General features: G+C 51.2%; 1 protein-coding gene across 4 annotated transcripts in view; it reads left to right on the top strand.

Moving 5' to 3' along the window:
* Window positions 1–27,342, top strand: part of DNAJC6 (DnaJ heat shock protein family (Hsp40) member C6) — a 43,590-nt gene that overhangs the window by 5,345 nt on the left and 10,903 nt on the right. For 2 of the 4 annotated variants that reach the window (XM_038144509.1, XM_038144508.1), the window contains exons 2-11: window positions 15,489–15,639; window positions 16,369–16,418; window positions 16,515–16,663; window positions 20,105–20,227; window positions 22,284–22,417; window positions 23,968–24,162; window positions 25,597–25,714; window positions 26,254–26,333; window positions 26,505–26,698; window positions 26,792–26,872. In XM_038144509.1, the coding sequence (XP_038000437.1) occupies window positions 15,489–15,639; window positions 16,369–16,418; window positions 16,515–16,663; window positions 20,105–20,227; window positions 22,284–22,417; window positions 23,968–24,162; window positions 25,597–25,714; window positions 26,254–26,333; window positions 26,505–26,698; window positions 26,792–26,872 (1,275 nt within the window). Of the gene's footprint in view, window positions 1–3,595; window positions 3,826–15,488; window positions 15,640–16,368; window positions 16,419–16,514; window positions 16,664–20,104; window positions 20,228–22,283; window positions 22,418–23,967; window positions 24,163–25,596; window positions 25,715–26,253; window positions 26,334–26,504; window positions 26,699–26,791; window positions 26,873–27,342 lie in introns of those variants that run through there. The other 2 variants (XM_038144510.1, XM_038144507.1) reach the window with 2 other exon arrangements.

The raw sequence follows: 27,342 nt of genomic DNA, 5'->3' as shown, positions 1-27,342 counted from the left end.
GGGTGCTGGAGATGGGCCTGGAATTCCTTTGGGAATGCAGGGGAGGAGAAAGCTGCTCCTCTGGGAATGCAGTGGGAGAGAAAGCTGCTCCTCTGGGAATGCAGGGAGAAGAAAGCTGCTCCTCTGGGAATGCAGGGCAGGAGAAAGCTGCTCCTCTGGGAATGCAGGGCAGGAGAAAGCTGCTCCTCTGGGAATGCAGGGCAGGAGAAAGCTGCTCCTCTGGGAATGCAGTGTAAAGGCTGTTTCTGTTGTTCCACAGCTCAGATTGTATCCAGGTAGGAATGCTTGGCTCCTCCCCTGGGTGGAGCATCTCCCATGGGATGATGGAATTTTATCAGCCATGCAGGGACACTCACTGGCCATGGACAGAAGATGATTAATAATTAATGGCCCATGAACAGCAGAGCTCTCCTGGAGGGAGGATTGGATGAGGGAGAGATAAAGAAACCTGCCCAGTGAACAGAGGATCACTGCCCTGGCTCTGACAGATGGGAATTGAATACACACCACCATTTCCAACCTGAGACAGGGATGGATGCTGCCCAGGTGAGAGGCAGGAAAGGTGATCCCTGTTCTGCAGCTCACTGCTGGGACTGTCCTTGCCCTGGGAGGTGAATTCTGAGGTCCCTCCCAACCCAAACCATTCCATGATCCTGTGATTTTGTGGCTCCACACCTGGACATGGCCACAACTCCCCTTTGTGCAGGAGGAGTTCAGCATTCCCAGGGGAGAAATTCCAGAACAAATGTTTGGTACGGGGAGTTTTAAAGGTATTGCTCCAGGTATTCAATTAATTTTCAAGCTCCATTTGCAATTCTAACAGCACTCCCCAGATTAATTGTGCTCCTGAAGAATTCAGGGTGTAATATTTCACCTGAGCTGCTCCTCTGATGGGAGGAGAGGGGCAGAAAATGGAATTGCACCTCAGGACACCTGGGGCTTGGTTACAGCTACAAAGAGAGACTTTACCCAGGAGAGGCTGCAACCCAGACAGAGAAAAACAGCCAGAGGTTGGCAAATCAATTTTTCCCAAGGTCAGGAACGGGGAGAGTTTGTATCTCTTGAGGCTTGAGCAACACAAAATCCTCCGTAGCACGTCCTTAACACCTCCGCAGCCCTCGCGGCCCCTGCCAGCCTTGCCCCTCAGATCTGTCACCAGCCACTGCTCGATAAATAAATATTTCTGAGGGGCTCATTCCCTTCCTTTTCAGCTCTGAAAGTCACGTGCAATTCAAAGTTATTTGATTTTGGTTGTTATAGCATTTTTTATACTGTAGTTCTCCAAAAACCAGAGAAACCACGTGGCCCTGCTTTAGCCCAGCTCACAGGGAGAAGGGAGGGAGAGGGGAATATTATTTTATATGTTCTTTTCAGCTGAACTTCCCAGTGCAAGAGGGCAGCTTCACCTGAGCCCACAGGATTCCCTAATCCTTGTGTTTGTGCAAGCAAGGGTGGGACTTTGAGGTCATTTCCTCGTCCCCCTCTGCCCCAAGATCCCCTGGAGTGGCTGCTCTGTCCCTTTGTGCTTTGCAGAGCCCCCTTTTTCCAGGCTGTGGTGGTGATCCCTCTGTGATCCCCCAAAACCTCGGACAAGGAAAGGAATTAACAACAGATTCAACAAGGAGGAGAAATTTTTGGCTTTTTTTCCCCCCGAAAAGCTGAGGCAGACAGACCTTGGCTGCTCAGCAGTGAGGGAGTGGCTGCTGGATTATTGAGAAAATGGAATTCTGTCCAAGCTGAGCCTCTGGACACTGTGGACGCCACAGAGATGGGTTTTAGGCTCTGCAGGGTTTGTGCTGTGCCAGGTTTCTCCTCCACCTGTTTTGCTGTGTTTGGGCTTTACCTGAGCAAGCAAAACAAGTGAAAATTCACCCCCACAAACTTCCCGTTTTTATCCCAGAGCACAGGAATTGTTTTATCCTAGACTGATCAGGAGAGGCTGACAGATGTGATGCCTAGTGAAGATCATGGAATCCTGGAATGGCTTGGGTTGGAAAGAACCTTCAAAACCACCTTGTTCCAACTCTCTGCCATGGGCAGGGACACCTCCCACTAGCCTGGGTTGCTCAGAATACACAAAATGGCTCAGAAAATGTGTTTATTTTAAATTTTATTAACCTGCTGCTTGTGGGTGCCAAGAGGGAGGGGCCCATCCCTGCTGGCCGGTGTTGCAATCCACAAATTGCTCCACACAGACCAAAGTATGGAGGGGGTAGAAAACACAACCCCAACCTTGAGTTCAAGCTGTTCCTGCTGCTGGCAGGGAGCTGCTCATGTCAGGTCAGCTCATTTTTGGGTTTGCTGCTTGTAAATCTGCCGGGGTTTTTCTGGGGAAGTTCTGGGTCACAGATGTACCTTGTCTGCTCCGTGCCATGAAATCTCAGGGGTTACATAAACAGCAGCACATGATGAGGTAGGGCTGGACCAGATGTCTGCTGCCCCAGAGGAAATTTCAGCCAGGAAATTTCAGCCAGGTGCCAGCAATACCTCAAGGTTTGGGTGTTGCTGCACAAGAGATTGGACTCAGAGAATCCTAGAATTATTTGGGTTGGGAGGGAACCTAGAGTTCATCCAGGCCCACCCCTTGTCATGGCAGGGGCACCTTCCTCCACCCCAGGTGGCTCCGAGCCCTGTCCAGCCTGGCCTTGCTTATTGATGTCATTGCTTTAGAAACAAAGCCGGGCTAATTTTTGAGCAGAGAACTTTCCTTTCTGCCAGAGATCAAAGGCATGCTCATGCCTGTTTGCTAGGGCTTCCTTTTGCCTTTAGTTTTCCTTAAATTACAAAGAAATCCACTTAGAAGAGCTTAATAGTGCTCATTTCCTTTGGAGCATCCCTGGGTTCCTCCGTTCCGTGCAAAATGGAATTAGGATGAACAAGGCCTGGCTGAAAACTGCATCTGAGCAAGGCACAGCTCATCACTCGCTCAGGGCCACGCTCTGCTTGGCCCCGAGTCTGTTTTCATGGGAACAGCTAAAAATAGATGGGTGACAACAACAAAAACGGCTTTAGCAGTCGGTGGCACTGCCGGGAGCCAGAGCAGCGGCGGCACAAGGTTTGGGACGCCGGCCCATCATCCCACCGGGATCGGCCGCCGGGGTCCCTCCGGGTCCCGCCCACGCCCAGCTGGGCGTTCCAGCGGCCCAGGGTCGCTCCTCAGGATTTCGGGGGCTCGGTGGCGAAGTGCTGTGCCACCCGTCCTCCCGGGGGCCGCCGAGCGGGCAGTGCCAGCCCCGGAGGCGGTGACCTTGGCCGGAGCGCGCCTTTCCGCCGACATCTGGGCGCGCTCACCGCGGCCAGAGCCTGTCCCGGCCGCGCACGCAGCCCGGGAGCGGCGGGACGCGAGGGACCCCCGCCAGAAGGCAGGGCTGGGAGAAGGAAACGCTGCGGAGGCGGCACTTCGGGCCGGGCGAGCGCGGAGCGGCACCGGGATGCTCCCGCCGGCCGCCGCGTCCTCCCCGCCCGCTTCCGGCGGCTGCGGGGGGGCGGCGGCGCTGCGGGCCCGCCCTTCCCCTCCCCTCGGGGCGGCCGGAGCGCTCGCCGTGCCCTCCCTCCGTCCCTCCATCCCTCCTCCTCCATCCCTCCTCCCTCCCTCCCTCCCTCCCGCCCGCGGCGCCGGAGCCGCTCGCCCGCCCGGCTCGCCCATGAGCCTGCTCGGGAGCTACCGGAAAAAGCCCGGCAGTGACGGCTATGAATCCTTGCAGCTCGTGGACAGCGGCGCTGAGCGCGGCGGGGCCGGCGCGGGGCCCGGCCGGAGCCCCGGGCGGCAGCAGCAGCAGCCGCAGCCCCGCGCCGACGGCGGCGGCAGCACCATGGACAGCTCAGGTACGGCGGGGCCGCTCGCCGGGAGGGCTCGGTGGCCGCGGGGACCATCGGGGACAATAGCGGCCCTTTGTCCGGGCGCGCCGGGGTGGAGGGAGGCAGCGCCGCAGGCTGCTCGGGGCTGGCTGCCGATGCCCCCGCTCCGGGAGATGAAGCGTGTGAAGCGTGAGGGAAAATGGATGGAGCGCGCTGGGATCTTTCCCCCTCCCCGCCACGGGATGAATTCACATTTCATGAGGGTTTTTTCCTTCCTCCCCCCTCACCCCTCCAAAAGGCACTCGTCAAAGTGAGTTGGATTAATTCTGATGGATGATGTGCAGCGTGCACCATTTTTTTTTTTAATCAGGGAGTAAGGGAGCAGATGGTCTTCATGGCTGGTAATGGGATAGAGAGCTGTTCACCTCGGAAGGTTCGAATTTGCCTGGCTAACCAGGAGTGGGGAGAGTGGCCATGCTTTGAAGGGACCCCCCTGGTTCTGGTTCTTTACCTGTGCCCACCTCCAGGAGCATCCACAGCCTTGGCAGGAACTTGTGGAGCTCAGAGTGGTGCAGGGAAACACCCTGGCTGTTTGGGAGGGACCACGCTCATGGCCACCCGTGACAGGGTGGGCTTGCAGCAGGGAATCACAGAGTCATGGAATGGTTTGGCTTGGAAGGACCTGAAATCCCATCCCATCCCAAACCCCTGCCATGGCAGGGACACCTCCCACTGTTCCAGGCTGCTCCAGCCTGGCCTTGGGCACTGCCAGGGATCCAGGGGCAGCCACAGCTGCTCTGGGCACCCTGTGCCAGGGCCTGCCCATCCTGCCAGGGAACAATTCCTTCTGTAAATCTGACCCAAATTTCCCCTCTTTCAGTTTGATCCCTTTACTCCTTGGCCCATCACTGCAATTCCCAAGGAAAACACCTGCACTGTTCCAGGAAGGACAGGGCTGGGCCAGAGGCACCCCACAAGCACTTCAGATACAGCATCTTTTCTTAACCTGGTAACCTCTTTTTGAGGGGAAAAAACCCCTAATGAGTCATGGCTGGGCTTGGGCAGGAAGAGCCTTATCCCTGATTTTTTTTCCCCATTTTTTTCTGATGTAACAAGATGTAACATAAAATCCCAGAATGGTTTGGGTTAAAGGGACCTTAAAGTGCCACCCCTGCCATGGGCAGGGACACCTCCCACTGTCCCAGGTTGCTCCAGCCCTGTCCCACCTCCTTGAACACTTTCAGTCATGTTTTCCTCTTCCCCTTTGCCATCTGAATTTGCTTCCAAGTCTTCTTTTAGGCTGGTGTTTGTTTTTCTCTAACTTGCTTTACTCCCAAACTTCAGAAACATCTCTGAATTTGCTGCTACAACATTTCTGCTGCAATTGCTCATAATCACAGGCTGTGCCAGCAGCTCCTTACTCACAGTGGGCTGCTGTGTTAGAGTGATTTGGGTCCCTGCAGCTGCTGGGATGCTGAGATGCTGCAGGCAGGTTAATATCTATCATCAAGGCCATTGCCTGGATGAATTCCCTGCCAGGCCAGGGAGCAGAGGCAGAGGGGTAGTGGGAGGTGGTGGTGGCACCCAGGCAGGTGTGGGGCTCCTCTCCAGCCTCATCCTGGGCTATAATTTGAATGCAGCTCAATTTGGTTTTCTGGTTTTGCTGAGAAAAAAAAAACCAAACAAACAAAAAACCAAAAACACCCAAAAACCCACAAACAAACAAACAAAAAAACAAACCACAAAACCCCAAACTGCTCATGGGCAGCCAGACAATGCCTTTATTCACAGGTTTTCTGCAATATTCAGCCATTTCCACTCTGCAGCTACTCTGATTCTAGCCCAGAGCATTAAATTGTATTAATGGCCTCTACCAGTTTCCAGGATGTTCTTCCCAAACACATGGGCTGGATCAAGGGCTGGCTCTGGGATTTGGGAGCTGATTTTTTAAGGGATCTGTCTCAGCCAGAGTTTTCTCCTTTCACGTCACTCTCCCTGCCTCAATTTTACAGGTGCTCTGAACAACACACCTGGCACTTGAGCAGCAAAAAACCCCAAGTCTTAATGTGGCCCTTGAATTCTATTTATAGGTTATTTTTCCAATAACCTCTTTATTTTATAAGGGCTGTTTGGTGGTTGTTCCAAAACAAAATTTTAAAATTTTCTGTGTTGCTTGTGATGCTCTGTTCCAAATCCAAACTCCACGCTTGTATCTCTCTTGTTCATCTGAGCACTTCAGGCTGATAAATTCCTAATTTCTCCCAGCTCACTGCAAAGCCATTTTTCTTTGCCAACTATGAAATTACAGCAGCTTAAAGAACCAAATCCACCCCTCAGGTGTGCTTGTGATTTCAAGTGATTTGGTGATTGAAGCTGCTCCTGAACTGGGGGACATAATTTATCTTTCACACGGGCTGCAGATGGATAATTGGGGACAAAGATTAGGGAGCAGTGTAAGACACAGACAGGAAAATGAGGTGCTTGGGATTTTGGCTTAAAAGGACCAAGGAAAAAACACCACCCACCTTCTGTGCATTTCTTTTTTTTTTTTAGTAGAGAAAATATTGGTATTATAAATATTTCAGACTCCTCCCAGTGATGCCAAAGTTGAAACTCCCAAGGTGGGCAGTGGTTGAGAATAATTCAGCTGGGAAAAGAGATCTGGATTCCTCAGGGAAAAGACTGTGCTGCTGGGTTTTGGTGGGACAGGGGGATCTCTGGTCTGTGGAATTCAGTGTCAGACCCTGAAGGTGAAACCCTTGAGGTGCCCTGGCCACATCCAAGCTCGTTAAGTCCTTTTTTCTTTTTCTCCCCTGATTTTCAGTGATGGTTGCCTGTGGGGCACAGCAGCTGCTGTTTGCACTGGAGGAGGGGAACAGTCTGGGAGGAGAGCCCAGTGCCACCAGTGATGGGGGACACTGGGACACTGGTTTGTCTGTCTGTCTTGTGGGGAGCTGAACAGACAGCCATGGAATCGTTAGGTCTGGAAAAGTTCTCCCAGGTCATCCAGTCCCACCATGCCAAGGCCAGCACTGTCCCATGTCCCCAAGTGCCACATCCACATGGATTTTAAACCCCTCCAGGGATGGGGATTCCACCCCTGCCCCGGGCAGCTGTGCCAGGAATGGAAAACCCATTCTGGGACATTTTCCCCAAATATCCAATCCAAACCTGCCCTGGCCCAGCCTGGGGCCGTTCCCTCTGCTCCTGTCCCTGTTCCCTGGAGCACAGCCCGACCCCCCGGCTGTCCCCTCCTGGCAGGAGCTGTGCAGAGCCACAAGGGCCCCCCTGAGCCTCCTTTGCTCCAGGCTGAGCCCCTTCCCAGCTCCCTCAGCCTCTCCTGGGGCTCCAGACCCTCCCCTGGCCCTTTTGCCTTCCCTGGACACGCTCCAGCCCCTCCATGTCCTTGTCCTGAGGGGCCCAAAAGTGCCCCCAGCACAGGGGGACTGGGACAGGCACTGCCCTGCTCCTGCTGCCACAGCTCTGCTGCAGCTAAAGACCATTTCCAGCCAAGTTAAAAAGCTGAGCAATGAAACCTTTCTCTTCTTTCCCCTCATATTGGATTTCTTCTGCACCTGGGCACAGGAAAATGCCCTTTGTCCTGTGGAATATTTGTGTGTGGGTCACCAGTGAGCCATTGCACATGTTGGATGGGTGAGGATTTGTGCTGAAGGCAAAGCACTGGCAGTTCTGGGGCAAACTGCTGCTGGTTTCACTAACAGGGCTGTGTTTGCTGTCACCAACTCCCATGAGCTGAGGAACTGGGCTCCCGTTTGGTTTTTCTATTAATTTCCTTAGACTAATGCTAAGTATTAGCTCTTCAAGCATCCTCTCGTAATGCAGATTTGCAGCCTCATAAACACCTTCTTGCAAGGAAAATAATCAGTGGCTGCAGCTTTGCTCCAGCTCCCAAGTGCTTCTGATTATTGGCTTAATATTTTATTTTATTTTTTTTGGACTGGTGTTGCTCAGAGTGAAAAGAGAAAAGAAGCAAAAGCCAGGAAGTGGAAGTACAAGGCTGCTGCTGGAAGGCAGGAGCTCCTCATGGATGGCAGGGAGCTGGCACAGAGGGGTCAGCTGAGTCCCGAGCAGAATCCTGGAATGGATTGGCTTGGAAAGGACCTTAAAGCTCATCCAGTGCCACCCCTGCCATGAGCAAGGACACCTCCCACTGCCCCAGGCTGCTCCAGCCTGGCCTTGGACACTTCCAGGGATCCAGGGGCAGCCACAGCTGCTCTGGGAATTCCAGCCCAGCCCCTCCCTCACAGGAAGGAATTTATTCCCAGTATCCCATCCATCCCTGCCTCTAGAAGCCATTCCCTGTGTCCTGTCCCTGCAGGCCTTGTCCCCAGTCCCTCTGCAGCTCTCCTGGAGCCCCTTCAGGCCCTGCCAGGGGCTCTGAGCTCTGCCTGGATCCTTCTCCTCTCCAGGGGAGCACCCCCAGCTCTCCCAGCCTGGCTCCAGCCCTGCAGCAGCTCCGGGGCCTCCTCTGGACTATCCCAAGCACAGGGATGGGAGCACAGCTGGGAAATTCTGTGGAATGCTGCAGGATCACAGCACACAACTCCAGTGGGGTCTCTGTGCTCCTGTTGTTCCTCCTGCAGATGCCCCAGCTTGGGATGGAGGTTTGGAAATGGATGAGGGGAGGTTCAAAGAGAGACCTGAGCTGAACCTCAAAGGACACAAAACACCACAAGTTATAAAAGCAGATTCCAAGAAAGGCATCTACCCAGAGCTGCTTCTGTCTCTTCCTTTTTAAGTTGCTGCAAGTGCTCTCAAGATGAGAACCAGGCAGAATTTTGAAGAAGCCAATTTATTTGGGTTTTTGCTGTGGCATTCAATTCTGCTTTCTTAGCAGCTGGCTGAGCATTGAAAGAAGAGGTTCTAGGAAATAAGATGCAAAAGTAACAGCAAGGATAGTTGTTACGAAAGGAAAAAAAACCCTTTCTGTGCTGTTCTGTGGTGTTTATAATCTAGATAAGATAGAAAAGAGCTTTTAAACAGTTGGGGCATGGACTTGCTTGTGCTCTGTGCTTCCTCAGGAGGAGTAACCACGAAGAAAAAGCCTCTGAAAGAAACTGCAAGTGGTGAAATTGAGATTTCTTGAGCTGTTTTACACTTGCAAACATAATGTCTTGTGCTCTGGTGATTCCTTTTCTCTGAGTCAGAAGAGAGACGTCTCCATGTCACTGGCACGGGGACAAAGGGCTGGCCTGACAATGTTGTCCTGTGTTCCCCCCTCGCTGCGTTCTCAAACGGGGAGGTTCTGTTTAATGGCTCCTTTGTTTGCTTGGTGTGTTTTGGACACTTGAACGATTGGGTGTTGGCAGGAGTCTTGTCTTTTCTCAGTTGTTTTGACAGGGGGGAGAAGCACAGAGAATGTCGATCGACTCCAAAGACAAATTTCATGCTCCGGGCCGGTGGCCCGCTGTCGGGCCTCGCTGAAGATGAGTTTCATGAGGGGAAATTTTTAACAAATTAAACAAATCTGGCAAGTACTGGGTGCCAATCCCCTCCTCCCCTCTCAATATTACTATTCTGCTAAAAAAACATGGAGTAAAACCCCCTCTTTGTGGAAATCCTCCACGTTTTTGGTGCAAGCTGCACTCCTCAGTTTCCATTTCTCGAGCAAAAGCAGAAAGAAAGAACCTTAATTCTTCAACTTTCCATGAAGATTACTTTTAAGCAGCCTCAAACGGACCTTTGGATGAAAAGCTTTGGGCTCATGCAATGTTAGTTCTGGAATTTTATCCCAGCAAAGCACAAAAAGAGGTTCTTGAGTCCTCTACCCCAACGTTTGCTGCCAGAGCCTCCAAGTGCTTCCCACAGGACGTTGGGGACTCTCTGTTGTCCAACAGAAACACAGAATTATGGAATTGCTCAGGTTGGAAAAGCCCTCTCAGACCACCTTTTAAATGGTCTTTTAACTCCTTCCAGGGATGTGTCCTTCCAGGATGTGTCCTGGGCAACACTTTTGGGGAAGAAATTTTCCCAATATCCAACCTAAACCTCCCCTGTTTTGAGGCATTTTCCATCTCCTCCAGGCAAAAGGCCTGCATGGGGCAGTGGCAGTAAACTGCTGGAGAGCTGCAGTTAAAAAACCCCAAACAACAACCTCAGAAGCAACAACTCCCTGCTCAGCTGAATAAATTATTGAAGATACCTTAGTGCTAGGGATGCTTCTGTGCCTCATGATTGTCTGCTTAGGAGAGAAATATTCTGGTTTTACCCCTTGGATGAGGGCCTGGAGTGACAGGAGAAGGGGGAATATCTGGAAAATCCCAGAGGGAAGGGTTGGATGGATATTGGGGAGGAATTCCTGGCTGGGAGGGTGGGCAGGCCCTGGCACAGGGTGCCCAGAGAAGCTGTGGCTGCTCCTGGATCCCTGGAAGTGTCCCAGGATGGGGCTTGGAGCAGCCTGGGACAGTGGGAAGTGTGAGGATGAGCGAAACCTGGCCTTGGGGGTCTCAGCACTGGTTTTATCAAATGAGCTCTTCTGCTCTGCACATGCTTTGCTGCTTGTTTTTATGGAATTACACTTTTAGTGTGCTCAGCCTCATAGGGAACCTAACTCTACCAGGAATCTGGGACAGTGGAGGAGGAGGAGGAGACAGATGGGACTGGTACCAAAAATTAGGTAAAAAATAATCAGTGTTTGGGGTCTGAGTGAGTCTGAGGAACTTCCCAAGTAATTTCTGCAGGTTTTCCTGTGAATGCCCCTTTATCCCTGTTTTAGTTGCCTCTGCTGGTGGTGATTTCTCTCCCAAACCATCACCCAGTGACTGTTGGAAAGTTGATGCAATTCTGACGCTTGGGCTGTGTCTGATCCAAGGCAGGATGCAAATGCCCATAGCAGATCGATGGTTTAGTCTTGGCTTCAGTGTAGCAAAGCTCAGCTGTCCAGATGAAGGATAAGTGCTGGAAGGAAGGTCTGGGTATCAGGATGTGATTTTGTGCCCTTAAAACCCAGTTAGAACCAGAGAATCACAGATGGTTTGGGTGGGGAGGGATTTTGGAGCCCATCTCAAGCCAAGCCCACGTTTCACCATCTCAGGTTGTTCCAAGCCCAGCTGGCAGGTGAAGCCCTCAGATCTCTGATATTGATTTTGATAATATCTCAGCTATTGATTGTCACTGGGTGCAGAGGAGCCACTACCCAGAGATTTGCTTTTAGGAGCTCCTGCCACCCTTCCCCTGGGCAGGGAAGGTGAAATTCCCCTTTGCAATCCTCTGAGAGCTGGAATGTGGGGAACAGCAGGAATGCTGAGGGTACCCAGGGATGTGGATTCTCTGCTCTGCACCCAACACCCCTCCAGCCATGGGAAGCCCTTTAAAGGATGCTCCAACCCTGCTACAGCAGGAATTTCTGCTCCAGGGCTGCTCCTCCTCCCCTGCAGACCCTTCCAGGAGTGGAAATCATGTCAGGGTGATCCTGGAGTTGTAGCAGCCTGGCTTTGCTCCCTGCAGGCTGGTGGGAAAGCACGTCCCACACGAGGCAGGCTTTGCTGGGAGAGCTGGCTGGGGGAGGAACGTGAGCTCTGCTGGCTGCTGGGGGGGAGAGGCACAAAAAGCAGCTTTTTTTTGTTTTGTTTTTTTTTTTTTTCCTGAGTGTTCCTTAAAAACAATCCAGGCTTTGTTGCTGAAGCCACAACAACAGTGGCTTGACTCCTTTCAGGGCAGGGAACTTTAAAAGGGCTGTTTCTGCCCAGGCACAGGGCAGCCTCCACCTTTATCTTAGGGGATAAAACAAGGAAAACCCCTTTCTTTCCCCCAGAAAATACCTTGTGGGGAGGGAGAAGGCTGCAACAAGAAGAAAAAAAATCTAGAAATGGAGAATTTGGGACACAAACACAGGAACAAACAAATTTTTCCCATTGTAGTGCCAGGCTCTTATGGTACCATTGGAAGAGAATTCAGAGGGGGTTTAAAACGAACAAACCTCTTTTTTTGGGAAGGTGGGAGATGAAGCTTTAATGATTTTCTGTGTGGAATGGGGAGCTGGAATGAGATGGTCTTTCAGATCCCAAACCATTCTGCGATTCCATGATGAGGAACAGGGAATATTTAGATCCTTCCTCACTCCACCGCTAACAAAAGCACAGGCAGCAGCTCCCTGAGCAAAAATAAAACCCCTCATTTGACACTGAAGATATTGTTACACAAAATCTGGGCAGGCTGAGGGAAACCTGCTTCCTTTCCTATGGTTTCGTGCCTGCTTCTTGTCTGCCCTTTCCAGGCAAAAAGGGTCTGCTCACTCCTGCTAAGTGACCTGGGAAAGGCAGCACTTCTCTGCTGAGCCTCAATTTGCAGGCATCTTCCTTCCACCGCCCCTCTCTCAGCTCAGATTTGCTTCATCAGCACAAATGCCCAGCCTGACAGAGTCTGAAATGCCTGGTAAATGTCGGCTGGCTCCCGCTGGGCTCTCAGGAGAGCTGGAATTCAGGCCTCGTGCTTGGGGAAGTTCCTGCCTTGTCTGGAGGGGCTGCTCAGGGACCTCCCCAGGCAGACAGGACCTCCAGCAGTGCAGATTTTGCAGGGAAAGATTCCAAATCTGGAATTCCAGCAGCGAGCACCTCCCTCACTGGTGGCAGGGTGTGACCCTCTGCTGCTGGCCACTCTGGGGCACCTCTGGCTGCAGGTGCCAAAATGTCCCCACCGCTCCAGGTCACAGCTGTTCCACTCTCCCATTTCTGCCTCCAAGCCCCCACATTTAAAGCAGGATTGGTCTGAAAGTGTTTGGTTTTTGAGAATAAGCAAAACACTGCTCATGGCACTGCAGGGGACAGCAGGAGGGGGCATTTCCCTTCTGGATTTGTGGTTTCTTTCCCTTTCCCTGGGTAGGAAATGAGTTTCTTGGCCTGGCTAATCCAGACATCGATGGTTTTGCCACCCTCAGCTACTCCTGTACTGAGCACATCCCTCGGAGCTCCCCTGGATCCCTCTTCTCTTCCAAAGCTCTCTCTGCCTTGGGAGGAGAAGTTCTCCTGCACATCCATCTCCTGATCCTCTGTAGAATTTGCACTTAAGTGCTTTAATTAAGATTTCCACACCCTGCAGCTCCCATCCTGTCCAACACCAGGCTGATGCTATCAGCAGGGGCTCCCTGAGCTGAACTCTCACTGCTGAGGGTGGACTATGGCAGGAAGGTTCCCACCTGACATATTTCACTTTTGGAAGGAGGTTGTTGCTCTGTTTGTTGCTCTGTCTCTCTAAACCTCCCTGAAAGGTGCCTGTGCTCAGCTGGGGCTGGGCTCTTTCTCCAGGCAGCACTGACACAACCAGATCACACAGCCTCGAGCTGCACCGAGGGAAATACAGGTTGGATATCAGGAAAAAGTGTTTTCCAGAAAGGGTGAGAAAGCTCTGGAATGGCTGCCCGGGGAGGTGCTGGAGTCACCATCCCTGGGTGTGTTTAACAAAGCCTGGCTGTGGCACTGGCTGCCAGGGTTTAGTTGGGATGTTGGGCTGGGTTGGACTCGATGATCTTGGAGGTCTCTTCCAACCCAGTCATTCTGTGAATTCTGTGATGCTGGGATTCTGGGATTCTGGGATTGGTGACTGCTGGAGGTTTATTCTGAACACAGAATGGTCCAACCTGGCCTTGGGCACTGCCAGGGATCCAGGGGCAGCCCCAGCTGCTCTGGGAATTCAATTCCAGGGCCTCCCCACCCTCCGAGAAAACAATTCCTTCCCAATATCCCATCCATCCCTGCCCTGTGGCAGTGGGAGCCGTTTCTTCCTCAGCCATCCTTTCTGATCCTCTGCTTTAGGGGACACAGGAAACTTGGAACTGATTCCTGCTGCTCCTCTTAGAAATACAGTGAAAGTATCCTTCTCTCTGTTTCTCCTCTTCTCTCCACTTTCTAAATCTTCAGATTGATTTCTAAAGATTTTAAGTTTTCCATACTCTCAGAGCCCTTCTGTTCTCTCCTACAGCATTTCCAGCTGTTAGAATTTGCCCAGTGCTGTTGGACCTCTGATCCTTTGTCCCCTTTTCCCTGTTCCAAGCTACCACTTCTCTGCCTTGCTTTCCTTTAAAAGCTGACCTGCAGAACTAAAAGCCCCTTTTGAACATCTCCTCCTTCCAGCCCTGCCTCTTCCAGCACAGAATAACATGAAAACAAACTTTTGGAGGGGAGATCAAACACAGATTCCATCCTTGGAAGCCAACAAGCTTCTTTGATTTTTTCCTTTCTCTCTTTTTTTTTTTTTTTTTAAATCATACTCACAGGAAGTTTGGCAAAAGAAATATTCCTGTGCCTTGAGGAGCCATCTTCTGTTCTAAAGCAGAGTGTAGAGGAGAGGTGGCCTCTGATTTCAGCAGTCTAGGACCTGGATCAGGTGCTGTGGATCAGAGTAGCATCACCTTCCCAGCAGAATCTCCAGTTTCAGGATTTATGGGTAGCTCACCGTGGGTGAGGCTGCCTGGGAGTGGAGGGTGCATTTGCAGTTAAATTGTCATTTTATCATGGAATCGTAGAACAGTTTGGGATGGGCAGCTTTCAGTCAGCTGGTAGGGTGGCCCTGCAGGGGCCCCTGCGAGGGATGTCCCAGGGGCTGGGGAGAGTTTCTCTCTCTCCTGAGGAAGTGGTTCTTGGTCGTAATAAACAAATCAGCTGGGTTGGGTTGGTTGGAGGTGAAGGAGCTTCAAACCATAGCATGGCTTTGGTTGAAAGGGACCTTGAAAATCACAGAATCCCAGAATTAATTAATTAGGTTGGAAAAGTGCTCCCAGAGCAGAATCCAAGCTGTGCCTGATGCCCACCTTGTCACTCAGGAATTCCTTGGACACCTCCAGGGATGGGCACTCCAACCCTCCCTGGGCAGTTCCAGTGCCTGAGCCCCCTTTCCATGGGGAAATTCCTGCTGATGTCCACCCTCAGCTCCCCTGACACAACTCAGGGCCGTTCCCTCTGCTCCTGTCCCTGTTCCTGGAGCACAGCCCGACCCCCCGGCTGTCCCCTCCTGTCAGGAGCTGTGCAGAGCCACAAGGGCCCCCTGAGCCTCCTTTGCTCCAGGCTGAGCCCCTTCCCAGCTCCCTCAGCCTCTCCTGGGGCTCCAGACCCTCCCCCAGCCCTTTTGCCTTCCCTGGACACGCTCCAGCCCCTCAGGGTCAGTTTTGTCCTCAGGGACCCCAAACTGGACACAGCCCTGCAAGTGTGTCCTCCCCAGAGCCCAGCACATGGGGACAATCCCTTCCCTGCTCCTGCTGCCACCCAATTCCTGCCACAGCCCAGGTGCCATTGGCCTCTTGGCCACCTGGGCACACCTGGCTGATGCTCAGATCACCCAGTTCAAGCCCCAGTTTAGATCTTTTACCCTGTTGTCCTTTCTGTGCTGAGACTGAACAGTCAACCTGCACACAGTGCTGAGAGCTCCGAGCCCAGCTGGCAGGAAGGAGCCACCCCTCACCCCCTTGGAGGAGGAAAACCACTTTTCCTCATGCCTGACACCCAGCAGCTCATGGGGACCTGTTTGGTGTGGACAGAGCAGAGGGGGTGTTGGGGTTTGTTCCCAACCAGTGACGTTGGCTTTGGTTTTGTTGGGTTGTAATTTTTGGTTTTTTTGGGTTGTAATTTTTGGTTTTGTTGTGTTGTAATTTTTGGTTTTGTTGTGCTGTAATTTTGGTTTTGTTGTGCTGTAATTTTTGGTTTTGTTGTGTCATAATTTTTGGTTTTGTTGTGTTGAAGGTGCCTCGTCACCAGACATGGAGTCCAGCTACGGGGGAGGCCTGCTGGACATGGTGAAGGGAGGAGCAGGGAGGCTCTTCAGCAACCTGAAGGACAACCTGAAGGACACCCTGAAGGACACCTCCTCCAAGGTCATGCAGTCTGTGGCCAGGTACAGCGCACCTGAAGCAGGAAAATCCAGGAGCTGCTGATCCCACTGAACGAGCACAGCACAGCTCGCAGGGATTGAGGAAAGGGGAGAATCCCCAATCATTCCTTTGGTTCTGTTTCATAATTGGGGTTTGGCCTCAAGGAAGTGGGGAAAACCAAAGTGAGCATCTGAAGTGATTTCCTGAAATCTGGGAAATGCCACTGAAAGTGCAGCACCTGGTCTCCAGTTCCTGGAGGATTTCCTGTGGGATCCTTCCAGTGAACCACCACTTGAATATTTATTTTGTCATTGCTGTTGATGCCTCTCTCCGCTGTGTTTGCTGATGTTGCCATCCCTAAATCCACCTTGGAATGGAAGAGAGGCTGAGGTGACTTTGTTTTGGGGACTCTCCTGGTGTTGTCCCCCTCCAAGGGAGCGGGGGCTACAAGAAATTAAGGAGATTTAATGCAAGACCCCGAAGGGTTTGAGGGATCTGCAAAGTGCAAGCTGCTGGAGATTTCCCCTGGAAACTGGCACTAAAAATTAATGACAAAAGGGAAAAGGGACCTTTCTTGCAGGTTTTGTATCCAGTTAATTGCATGTAGAGAGGGGGAGGCTGGGTCATTGTCTGCATCTCAAGAATTAATTTAAAGATAATTTTTCCTTGTGTGATAAGTAGATTTTTTCTGGGCAAACACTCCTGATGTGCTGCTGAGGTGCCTAAATTCTGTTCCCTGCTTTGTCCTTTAGTTACACCAAGGGAGAGCTGGATATTTCCTACATTACCTCAAGGATCATAGGTAAGCACTGCTCCATGGAGAAACACGACCTGCAACAGCCCAAACCCCAGAATTCCACCCAGCCCTGCTGATCCTGGCCTCTCCTTGCTTTGCCAGTGATGTCTTTTCCTGCTGAGGGCGTGGAGCTGGGATTCAGGAACCACATTGAGGATGTCAGGACGTTCCTGGACTCCAGGCACCCCGACCACTACACCGTGTTCAACTTGTCACCCAAATATTATCGCAGTGCCAAGTTCCACAACAGGGTGAGTGCCTTCCATGGGGGCAAAGTCCTCAGGGAAAGGGGCAGCAGCTCCTGTTGTATCCAGAATTGAAGGGGATTTAGGAGTTAGAGGTGTTCTTAAGCTGCTGGGGTGGGTTTGGGAGTTTTAGCTGGGAGCACGGGGATGAAAGAGCTGGAAAGTTCAGGGATAATGTTCATGTGAGGAGCCTGGGAGAGTGAAGGGCATGGCATGGAGGGGAGCCTGGGCTGCAGCCAAATAAAAAATAAATCAGAGTTTATTCTGCTCCTACAGAGTGTTGGAGCTGCTGCAGGGAAAGAATAAAACGAAAAGCCTTTGGAAGAAATTACCAATAGAAGGAGGGACATGATTTTCTTGCAGGGCTTTAATCAAGCAGGCAAAGCTCGGGATGGAAATGGGATCTGAGGGGCATTTTGGCTCTTGTGACTTTAAAAAGCCACCTGCACTGCCTGGCCCAGTTTCCCTCTCTAAAACCAGAGCAGCGTCAGGGAGCACTGCGAGCCTCTGCTTCGTTAATGGCTTTTAGAGGAAATCTCTATGAAATGCTGCTGCTGAAATGCAAGATTAGATTTAATCTTTCTGAAAACTTCCTGTTCTTTCCCTCTCCCACAAGGGAGTGCTGTGTTTTGGTGTTGTGTTCTGGTTTTTTTTTTTAATTTCTAACTTTTTGGTGCCTTCAACCCAAAAGGCAGCAGCAGTTGCCAGGCTTAGCTCTCAGTCAGAGTAAATGAATCTAATCTAAGGCTAATTTAGTTTTAATTTGAGGTGTAGCTGACTTTATCTTCAATAATTCTGATCACCAGAAACCACTCACTGGCACTTGAAGCAAATTTCTCTGTGGCCATCAGTAACCAGACTTCAAATACGAGTAAATGAACAGGGAAGACTAATTAAGAGATATTAAGAGCTCTGAGTCTTCAGTCTTGATTGATTTTGGTGCACCACTGATGCTCTTTGTGGGTGGAGAAAAATTTATCTACTTCTGAAAGCCTAGCACTAAAGATCTATTGCTGTGTGAGCTGGCCATAATTCCTGAACCCCTGGGGTTATCTTCCACCCTGCCCAACACTTTAACAAGTGACTTTTAACGTCACTCTCAAAGGACAGCTCAGTGCCTTGGAATCATTGCCTTGACTCACGCAGGAAGAAAATCAAATGATCTTTTATTAAAATATTGTGCTTTCAGTTTATGGGCTGGGAAGTCCTGATTGCAAGTATTTTTCATGAGAAAGAAGTGTGAACAACACAATACATGAAATAATTACCAGGCTGAGCTTCTCTCAAAAACCATTAAAGGGCTCTCAAGGAGGTGAAACCCCAGTGAGTTTTCTGCTGGGATGAGGATGTCAGCTGAGCTGCACTGAGACACACACTTGTCCTTTGACAGGAAAAGCTTTTCAGTCCCTGCTTTCTTTAAAACTTTCTGCTGCTAAGATCCAAGAGGGTCACTGTGCTGCGTGGTGGCACGGGAGGGAGGTGAATTTGTGTCCTGCTGGGCCATTTCCCTGCCTAGGTGTGGCTGAGTGGCTCAGCAAGCCCCAGGTGCCCCGTGTGCCGAGGAGGAGAGGGCACTGCGAGGGTGGTGAGGCACTGGGAAAGGTTTTCCCCAAACCTGGAAGGGTCCAAGGACAGAGATGGGAGCACCCTGGGATAGTGGAAGGCAGCAGGGTGTGAACAAGATGATCTTCAGGGTCCCTTCCACCCCAGCCAGAGTGTGACTCTGAGCAGAGGCCTGGCTGTGCTCCGTTGTCCCCTCTGTGTCCCCGAGAGGAGAGGAGAGAAGAGCAGTTTCAAACCACAGAACTCAAATCTGGCACGAAACAAACCCAAACCTCAAAGCCCCTCGTGGGTCACGTTCCTGGCAGCTGCTGCCCTGCTGCTAAAATCAAACAAGTGCTGAGTGCTGATTCCCAGAGCTGGAGAAGTCCAGTTGCTTTTCCCTAAGGTTGTCTGTGCTGAGTGCTGCTGAGGTTCTGTTTGATAGAAACACCAAGCACACATTTAATTTCCTAATTGTGAGCCATCAGGCAGATGTGTAATTAGAGGCAACGTAAATATGTAATTATGGACTGTGGGAAATGTGTATGATTTACTAGAGAAGTGATAATGGCTTTTCCAGATGCTTGGCAGGGAGGTCTGCTCGGAGGATTGTCAGTGGAAGGGTCACTTGTAGGGATTGTAACAGGGAAAATCAAAGATGTGCAACAGAAGGAATGAAAGAAACTCTGGAGACAGGAGAAGGTGGAGAGGGTAAATAGGGAATGGTCACTCCCTGCTCTCCAAACTTTGAGCACTGCTTGATCTGTTCAGTGGCTTCTACAACACAAAGCCACTTCTGGATATTCTGGAGACCCAAACTTTCACAGATCTAAAAAGCGATCAGATAAATATCCAACTTGCCGTGGGACATAATGGAATTTGCCAGCTTGGCCTGGCCCTGCATCCCATGGGAGCCTTTGGGATCCTTGCTGGACACAGAAAAGCCTGGCGGGGCTCTGGTTGGAATCTGGTTGCCTGTTTCTGCTCCAAGATGTTGTGTCAGAACCTGCAGTGCAAGTTTTGTAAAACCTGGAGCATTTCCTTCCTCTGAGAGATGAGACAGTTCTGGAGATCATGTGGCTGTTTAAGAACATCTGGGCAAATCATCTCCTTCCTTCCCCGTTCCCACTGAGCAGCAGCCAAATGTCAGCTGAGAGAGAGAGAGAATCAATTCTTCAGCTGAGGACAAGCCTCGGGATATTCCTCCTTTAAATTTCTTCAGGCCAGAAATGCCTTTTAAAAAAGAGATATTTCAATTAAAACCAGATGAAAGGGAGATGTCTGTCGAGGGCTATTTGATGTGCTGCTTGGGACTGCAAGGGCTGACTCAGAACCAGCACACTGAGGAGTAGGAACCAGACAGACTTTAAGATTTGTGGGGTTTCTGCTCTGAGGAGCCATTCATTTCTCTGGCTCGTACATTAACATACTTAGATAGGATTATTTTTTTTTTGAACAGAACTTTCCCTTTCATCAGTTTAATATCTGTCACACAGATCCTGTGCCAGAGAAGGATTCACAACAACAGATGCTCAGTGCCCTGTGCAAATCAGAGCAGTTTTTAGGGACACGTTGTACAAAGGCTTTGGAAATCAAGGCGACACTGGAGCGTTCTAAAAGAGCCCCTCCAGATAAGCTGATGTGAAATGTAAATTTTGAAAAATGTGCAGTCAGGAACAACACACCAGCCCAATGTCATTCCATTGAGAAAGCTTTTTTTGTCTGCCTCCTCACAACCCATGGGAAGCGCGGCGCGGAGTCACGCACGAGGAGAGGTGGAGTAGGATTCCAGCACATAACTCCGGGTTGTAAAGGACAAGGAGGTGTCTTGGCAGGGAGAATTAGCAGAGCAGGGCTTGTTTAGTGCTCCCACAAAGGTGTTTTTTGGTGCTGCCATCCCTGCAGGTGTCCGAGTGCAGCTGGCCCATCCGGCAGGCGCCCAGCCTGCACAACCTCTATGCTGTCTGCAAGAACATGCACAACTGGCTGCAGCAGAACCCCAAAAACGTCTGTGTCATCCACTGCATGGTGAGTGCAGCCACAGCAGCCAGCACAGCTGGGGAGTGCCGGCTCACACTGCTCGTGGAGTGTCTGCAGGCTGTGTGCCAGCACGGGGACAACGCCTGAAAGAGGAGGGAGGGATGGGATGGGATGGGATGGGATGGGATGGGATGGGATGGGATGGGATGGGATGGGATGGGATGGGATGGGATGGGATGGGATTGACCCAGAGTAAAGGACATCATCACCCAAAGCTCAGCTGGAAGAGAATCACTGAATGAGAAGCAGGAATGCAAAGCAAGAGAGGTCAAAATCTCTTTGGAGAAAGAGATTCTTTAGGAGAAAGAATCTTTAGGAGAAAGGCTTGAATTTCACCCAAGAGCTGTCAGCTTGCTGTCACCTGGCCAGGGTGCCCAGAGCAGCTGTGGCTGCCCCTGGATCCCTGAAAGTGCCCAAGGCCAGGCTGGACAGGGCTGGGAGCAGCGTGGGACAGTGGAAGGTGTCCCTGCCCATAGCAGGGGGTGGCACTGGGTGGGCTTTAAGGCTCCTCCCAACACAGACCATTCTGTGATTCTGTGATTTGCATTTTAATCTGAGTAGTCACAGGAGAAAATGCAGCCTTTGGCTGAAGGGGGCTGGAAAATGGGCAGAAAACGCAGAGCTGGAATCCTGTCGAGCTGTGAAATGGAGACTGTTGAAGTCTCCTGCCATCAGGAGAGGTCAGGCCTGGCTGAAGGAAGCCCCCAGAGGGATTACTCAGCACTGGGCAATGCTGCGCTGTGTGAGGGTGGTGTGATCCAGGATCACTCCTAATTTACTCCATCCAACCTTTCCCGTTGACAGCAATGCCCCAAAGCAGAGTTCTGCTTTGCTCCTGGAGCCTAAATTAAACCAGGAGGCTGTCAGCCCTGATCAGCAGAAACTGGGAGGACTGAGGAAATGACTGATCCCAAATTGCACAGAGCTCCCATGTGAGCCTGGCATTTCTGCCTCTCACAGCACAGCCAGCAGCTCCAGGATGTAAATTCTCTTCAAACAGAGGGAAGGATGCACTTAATGCCTCCAATCCTGGAAATCTAACTCAAAAATCCAATTCCTTTCCTTCCCTTTGAGCAATGGGTATCCGGATAATGTGATAAAGGACAGGGAGTCCTTTCCAACACTTTCTAATAAGGCTTCAGAAACCCACTTAGTTTATATGAACCTGAGAGATCTTGCCAGAAACAACTGGCAGGGGCTAAACTCGGAAAAAAGCAAACAGCCTGTTCATGTCAGCAGGTTCTTGGGGTCTGGATCAGCTCCAGTACAGAAAACCCTACAGAAAATGGCTGGAATGCCCAAAGGGGGCCTGAAAAAAACCAACTGCAAGGAGTGAGAGTGGTCAGGCCTTGGAGTTGTGGATTCCCCATCCCTGGAAGTGTTCAAAGGGGTTTGGAGCAACCTGGGATAGTGCAACGTGTATATCAGGAACCCAGGGCACTGGGAATGCTTTGATTTTCTCCTGTTCTTCCTACATTTTTGATCTATCAATGTGACTCAGCAAATTTTCCCCATAATCACCTTAAAAAAACCCATCAGGAGCAATCAGAGCTGTGGAGGTGTTTGGGTGAGGGAGCCTGGGGCTGGATTTTTTGTTTGTTTATCCTTTTCCAGGATAAATTTCTATTAGAGGACTGCCTGCAGCTGTAGGATGGGTGCACTCTGACCCCTGTGGTCACTTCCAGGCCTATGTTTGAAATAATTATAGAATTACAGCTGGGAAGCAGCCACGAAACACCAACATTTGCAGCCAAAATGTTCTTGCGGGCTTTGCAGCCAAAATGTTCTTGTGGGCTTTCCAAACAAGTGTAAACCACCCTCAGCTTTGGCTGTTCCCTGGATTTTATCTTAGCTTTGATTGTTCACTGAAGTCCTGGGTGTTGAACAAATGACACAGAACTCAAAATTGCTCATCATCTTGTGGTCTCAACCCTAGTCTTCCTGGATAAATTATATTTTGTGATTTCAGGAGGAGTGGAGAGCTGGAATTTAAAGGATCTTTCTGATACTCACAGTTTTTCCTCTCTGCCCCTTTCCTTGCCAGGACGGCCGTGCAGCCTCAGCAGTTCTGGTCAGTGCAATGTTCTGTTTCTGTCACCTCTTCTCTCATCCCGGCCCTGCCGTGCAGCTGCTGAACACAAAGAGACCTGGAATTGTACTGTGGCCATCTCACAGGAGGTACAGCACCCTGGCTCAGCACTGTGAGCTCCATCCCTCCTGCTCAAAGCTGCCCAAAGACCTGGCAGGTGTGCTTTGGCCCCTAGGCTCAGCCAGGTGCCCAGATCCCACAGTGTTCCTCAGAGATGAACACGGATCAGGTGCTGGAACAGCCTGACCAGAGCAGCTGTGGGATTTCTTCCCTTGGAGATCCCCAGTGGGGTCTCACCCCCAGCAAAAAACCAAGTTCTGAGACTCAGCTGTGAAGCTGCTCCTGCTCTGAACAGAGAGCAGGTCACCTTCAGATCTCCCAACCCGAATGATTGTGTTATTTGAGATGTCTCTGCTGACTGCAGAGGCTGGGATTAGATCACTGCTAAAGGCGCTTCCATCCCAACCACCCCATGCTGAACCTGTGGTTAACAGGGCCCTGGAGAGTCCCTCTCCTGTGCCAGCTGCATCCTTAGAGAAACAGCAGTGCCAGTGCAGGCTGTGTGCCAGCTGCATCCCTAGAGAAACAGCAGTGCCAGTGCAGGCTGTGTGCCAGCTGCATCCCTACAGAAACAGCAGTGCCAGTGCAGGCTCTGTGCCAGCTGCATCCCTACAGAAACAGCAGTGCCAGTGCTCTGTGCCAGCTGCATCCTTAGAGAAACAGCAGTGCCAGTGCAGGCTGTGTGCCAGCTGCATCCCTACAGAAACAGCAGTGCCAGTGCAGGCTCTGTGCCAGCTGCATCCCTAGAGAAACAGCAGTGCCAGTGCAGGCTGTGTGCCAGCTGCATCCCTACAGAAACAGCAGTGCCAGTGCAGGCTCTGTGCCAGCTGCATCCCTACAGAAACAGCAGTGCCAGTGCTCTGTGCCAGCTGCATCCCTACAGAAACAGCAGTGCCAGTGCAGGCTGTGTGCCAGCTGCATCCCTAGAGAAACAGCAGTGCCAGTGCAGGCTCTGTGCCAGCTGCATCCCTAGAGAAACAGCAGTGCCAGTGCTCTGTGCCAGCTGCATCCCTACAGAAACAGCAGTGCCAGTGCTCTGTGCCAGCTGCATCCTTAGAGAAACAGCAGTGCCAGTGCTCTGTGCCAGCTGCATCCCTACAGAAACAGCAGTGCCAGTGCTCTGTGCCAGCTGCATCCTTAGAGAAACAGCAGTGCCAGTGCAGGCTGTGTGCCAGCTGCATCCCTACAGAAACAGCAGTGCCAGTGCAGGCTGTGTGCCAGCTGCATCCCTACAGAAACAGCAGTGCCAGTGCTCTGTGCCAGCTGCATCCTTAGAGAAACAGCAGTGCCAGTGCAGGCTGTGTGCCAGCTGCATCCCTACAGAAACAGCAGTGCCAGTGCAGGCTGTGTGCCAGCTGCATCCCTACAGAAACAGCAGTGCCAGTGCTCTGTGCCAGCTGCATCCCTACAGAAACAGCAGTGCCAGTGCAGGCTGTGTGCCAGCTGCAGGGATGTTGGAGCATGTGGAAATTCAGTCCTGGGCCTCTGAAAGAACGGCACTGCCGCTGGATTTCGAGGCAGATTTTGAGCATGAAATGAAAGAAATGGAGGTTTCAGCCCTGGTTTTCTCTGCCTGCAGGTACATAGGGTACATTTGTGACCTAATAGCAGACAAACCTGTCATCCCCCACTGCAAACCACTCACGATCAAGTCAGTCACCCTGAGCCCCGTCCCCTGCTTCAACAAGCAGCGCAACGGCTGCCGGCCCTTCTGCGACATCCTCAGCGGAGAGACCAGGATCCTCACCACCTCCCAGGAGTACGAGAGGATGAAGTGAGTCCTGTCACCCCTGCCTCCCTCAGGAGCTGGATGCAGCCACTGCCACTTCATCTGAGCTGCAGTCATTGCCTGGCTGCTGATAAATGAAGATATTCCCTGAGAGTTAGTGCCTGGGGTTAAAATAAATGGCCAGAGGGAGTCTGAGGTTGGCAGGGTTGGGATAACTGCTCAGACATCAGGATCTGAGGCTGGCAGGAATGGGATAACTGCTCAGACATCAGGATCTGAGGTTGGCAGGAGTGGGATAACTGCACAGACATCAGGATGGGAGGTTGGCAGGAGTGGGATAACTGCACAGACATCAGGATCTGAGGTTGGCAGGAATGGGATAACTGCTCAGACATCAGGATCTGAGGTTGGCAGGAGTGGGATAACTGCACAGACATCAGGATGGGAGGTTGGCAGGAGTGGGATAACTGCACAGACATCAGGATCTGAGGTTGGCAGGAGTGGGATAACTGCACAGACATCAGGATGGGAGGTTGGCAGGAGTGGGATAACTGCACAGACATCAGGATCTGAGGTTGGCAGGAATGGGATAACTGCTCAGACATCAGGATCTGAGGTTGGCAGGAGTGGGATAACTGCTCAGACATCAGGATGGGAGGTTGGCAGGAGTGGGATAACTGCACAGACATCAGGATCTGAGGTTGGCAGGAGTGGGATAACTGCACAGACATCAGGATGGGAGGTTGGCAGGAGTGGGATAACTGCACAGACATCAGGATCTGAGGTTGGCAGGAGTGGGATAACTGCACAGACATCAGGATGGGAGGTTGGCAGGAGTGGGATAACTGCACAGACATCAGGATCTGAGGTTGGCAGGAGTGGGATAACTGCACAGACATCAGGATCTGAGGTTGGCAGGAGTGGGATAACTGCACAGACATCAGGATCTGAGGTTGGCAGGAATGGGATAACTGCTCAGACATCAGGATCTGAGGTTGGCAGGGGTGGGATAACTGCACAGACATCAGGATCTGAGGTTGGCAGGAATGGGATAACTGCTCAGACATCAGGATCTGAGGTTGGCAGGGGTGGGATAACTGCTCAGACATCAGGATCTGAGGTTGGCAGGAGTGGGATAACTGCACAGACATCAGGATCTGAGGTTGGCAGGGGTGGGATAACTGCACAGACATCAGGATGGGAGGTTGGCAGGAGTGGGATAACTGCACAGACATCAGGATGGGAGGTTGGCAGGAGTGGGATAACTGCACAGACATCAGGATCTGAGGTTGGCATGAGTGGGATACCTTCCTAGAGACCATCCAGTGCTCTGTTGGTTCCCCCTGTGGAATATTTTTGTTCTAACCAAGCAGAGCATTGAATGCTCCTCCTTGCTTGGCCTGAAGGAGCTGAGAGCTTTGATGTGGACACGAGGTGGAAGGGAGCTTAACCCTGGCTTTCCTCCTCTTCCCCTCCAAGAGAATACCGTGTGCAGGAAGGGAAGGTGCTGATCCCACTGGGAGCCACTGTCCATGGAGATGTTGTTGTCTCTGTCTACCACATGAGATCGACCATCGGGGGACGCCTCCAAGCCAAAGTAGGAGCTGGTTTCTCTTCTCTTGTGTGGGGAACTAAGAGCTGGCTAAACATGGAATCTCCACTGTTTCCTTGAGGATGTATTTAAAACTTGGATATTCCAGTTGCAGAGTGGGCAGTGAATATCTTCCTCCTCTCCACTCATTCCTGGTGCCCTTTGCTGTGTAGATGACATTTCCCTGAGGCCTCCACTCCAAGTGAAATGGATTTATATTTTTTGGGACACAGACCTGTTGCTCCCATGTATTCAGTGGGAACAGCTTAATTTCATTGCAAAACTGATAAGTAGATCCCAGAAATAAAGAGAAGCAGGGGGAAAAGGCCAGTTCCTAAAGGTTTTCTGCTGTACAGAGGCTGCAGCAGCAGGGTTGAAGGCAGGTGGAAATATTTGGAATATTTGGGAATATTGAGAAGGAAATACTGCCTGTAGAACAAGCAGAATGAATTCAGTTATGCAGCAGTTAAGATTAGGGCAGACTTAACTAACTCCTGTATTTAAGCCCTTGTTCTCTCTGCTTTTTTTTTTTTTTTTCTTTTCAGATGACCAACACGCAAATATTCCAAATTCAATTTCACACTGGATTCATAGCCCTGGGAACAACCACTCTCAAATTCACCAAGTGAGTGTTTGAAGTTGAACATTAATCAAACCTGATGCATAAAAGCCTGATGAAGGCTGAGGGAGAACAGTCACAGATGAAATATGAAAAGCCTGAATGTCCTGAAAGCCTTTTTATAGCTTTCCAGAAATATTCTTCCCTTTTCAACTGGACCACTCTTGTCCCCTTTAGGCCTGAGCTGGATGCCTGTGACTCTCCAGACAAATATCCTCAGCTTTTTCATGTTATACTGGACATAGAAATACAGTCTGCAGACAGACAAACTGAATTAACTCCCCCATGGGAGAACTTCACGACAAAAGACATCAATCCCTCCATTCTCTTCTCCTCCCACCAGGAGCACCAGGACACTCTTGCTTTGGCAGGTAAGAGCTGCATGGATTTATTCCCTTCCCATGAGTTCTTCATGCTGAGCTGGGTTTTGTTTCATTCCGCCTCTCTGGTGCTCTGTGCTGCAGGCAGAGGTGCCACGGATTCCCCCCAGGATAACATCAGGAACGTTGGGCAGAGTGCATTCTTCTCCTCTCTCAGCTGGCAAGGTAGGCAAGGCTTGGTCTTCAGAGTCAAATCTGCTCCAAAGAACACAAACAACTCCAGTTCCCCTGGCTGGAGCTGGAGTGAGGCTGAGGGATCCCACTGCAGCATTAGATCACAGAGCTAGGCACACCCTGGTGTGGCCATGGAGTGGGAATTCCTTTCCTACAACATCTTCTTCAAACTGTGCTCTGTGGGACCATTGTTGACACGCTTCTAGGGTGAACCTTCACCCGAGGCCTCCTTCGTGCTAAAACTTGGAATAAATAAGCCTGGATGAGAAAATTTAGGTTAATCTTGGCAAAGGAATCGTGGGATCATTTAAGTTGGAAAAAACCTTTGGGGTCATCAAGTCCAACCATTCCTCTGCACTGCCAAGGCCACCACTGACCATGCCCCCAAGTGCCACATCCCCCATGGATGGGGACCCCAGCTGTGCCAGGGCTGCAAAACCCTTTAGGGGAAGAAATTCACC

Source organism: Motacilla alba, chromosome 8 (assembly GCF_015832195.1).
Source record: "Motacilla alba alba isolate MOTALB_02 chromosome 8, Motacilla_alba_V1.0_pri, whole genome shotgun sequence".
NCBI classification, from domain to species: Eukaryota; Metazoa; Chordata; class Aves; order Passeriformes; family Motacillidae; genus Motacilla; species Motacilla alba.
Note: the sequence above shows the minus strand (reverse complement) of the source record. Positions and strands in the feature narration are given on the sequence as shown.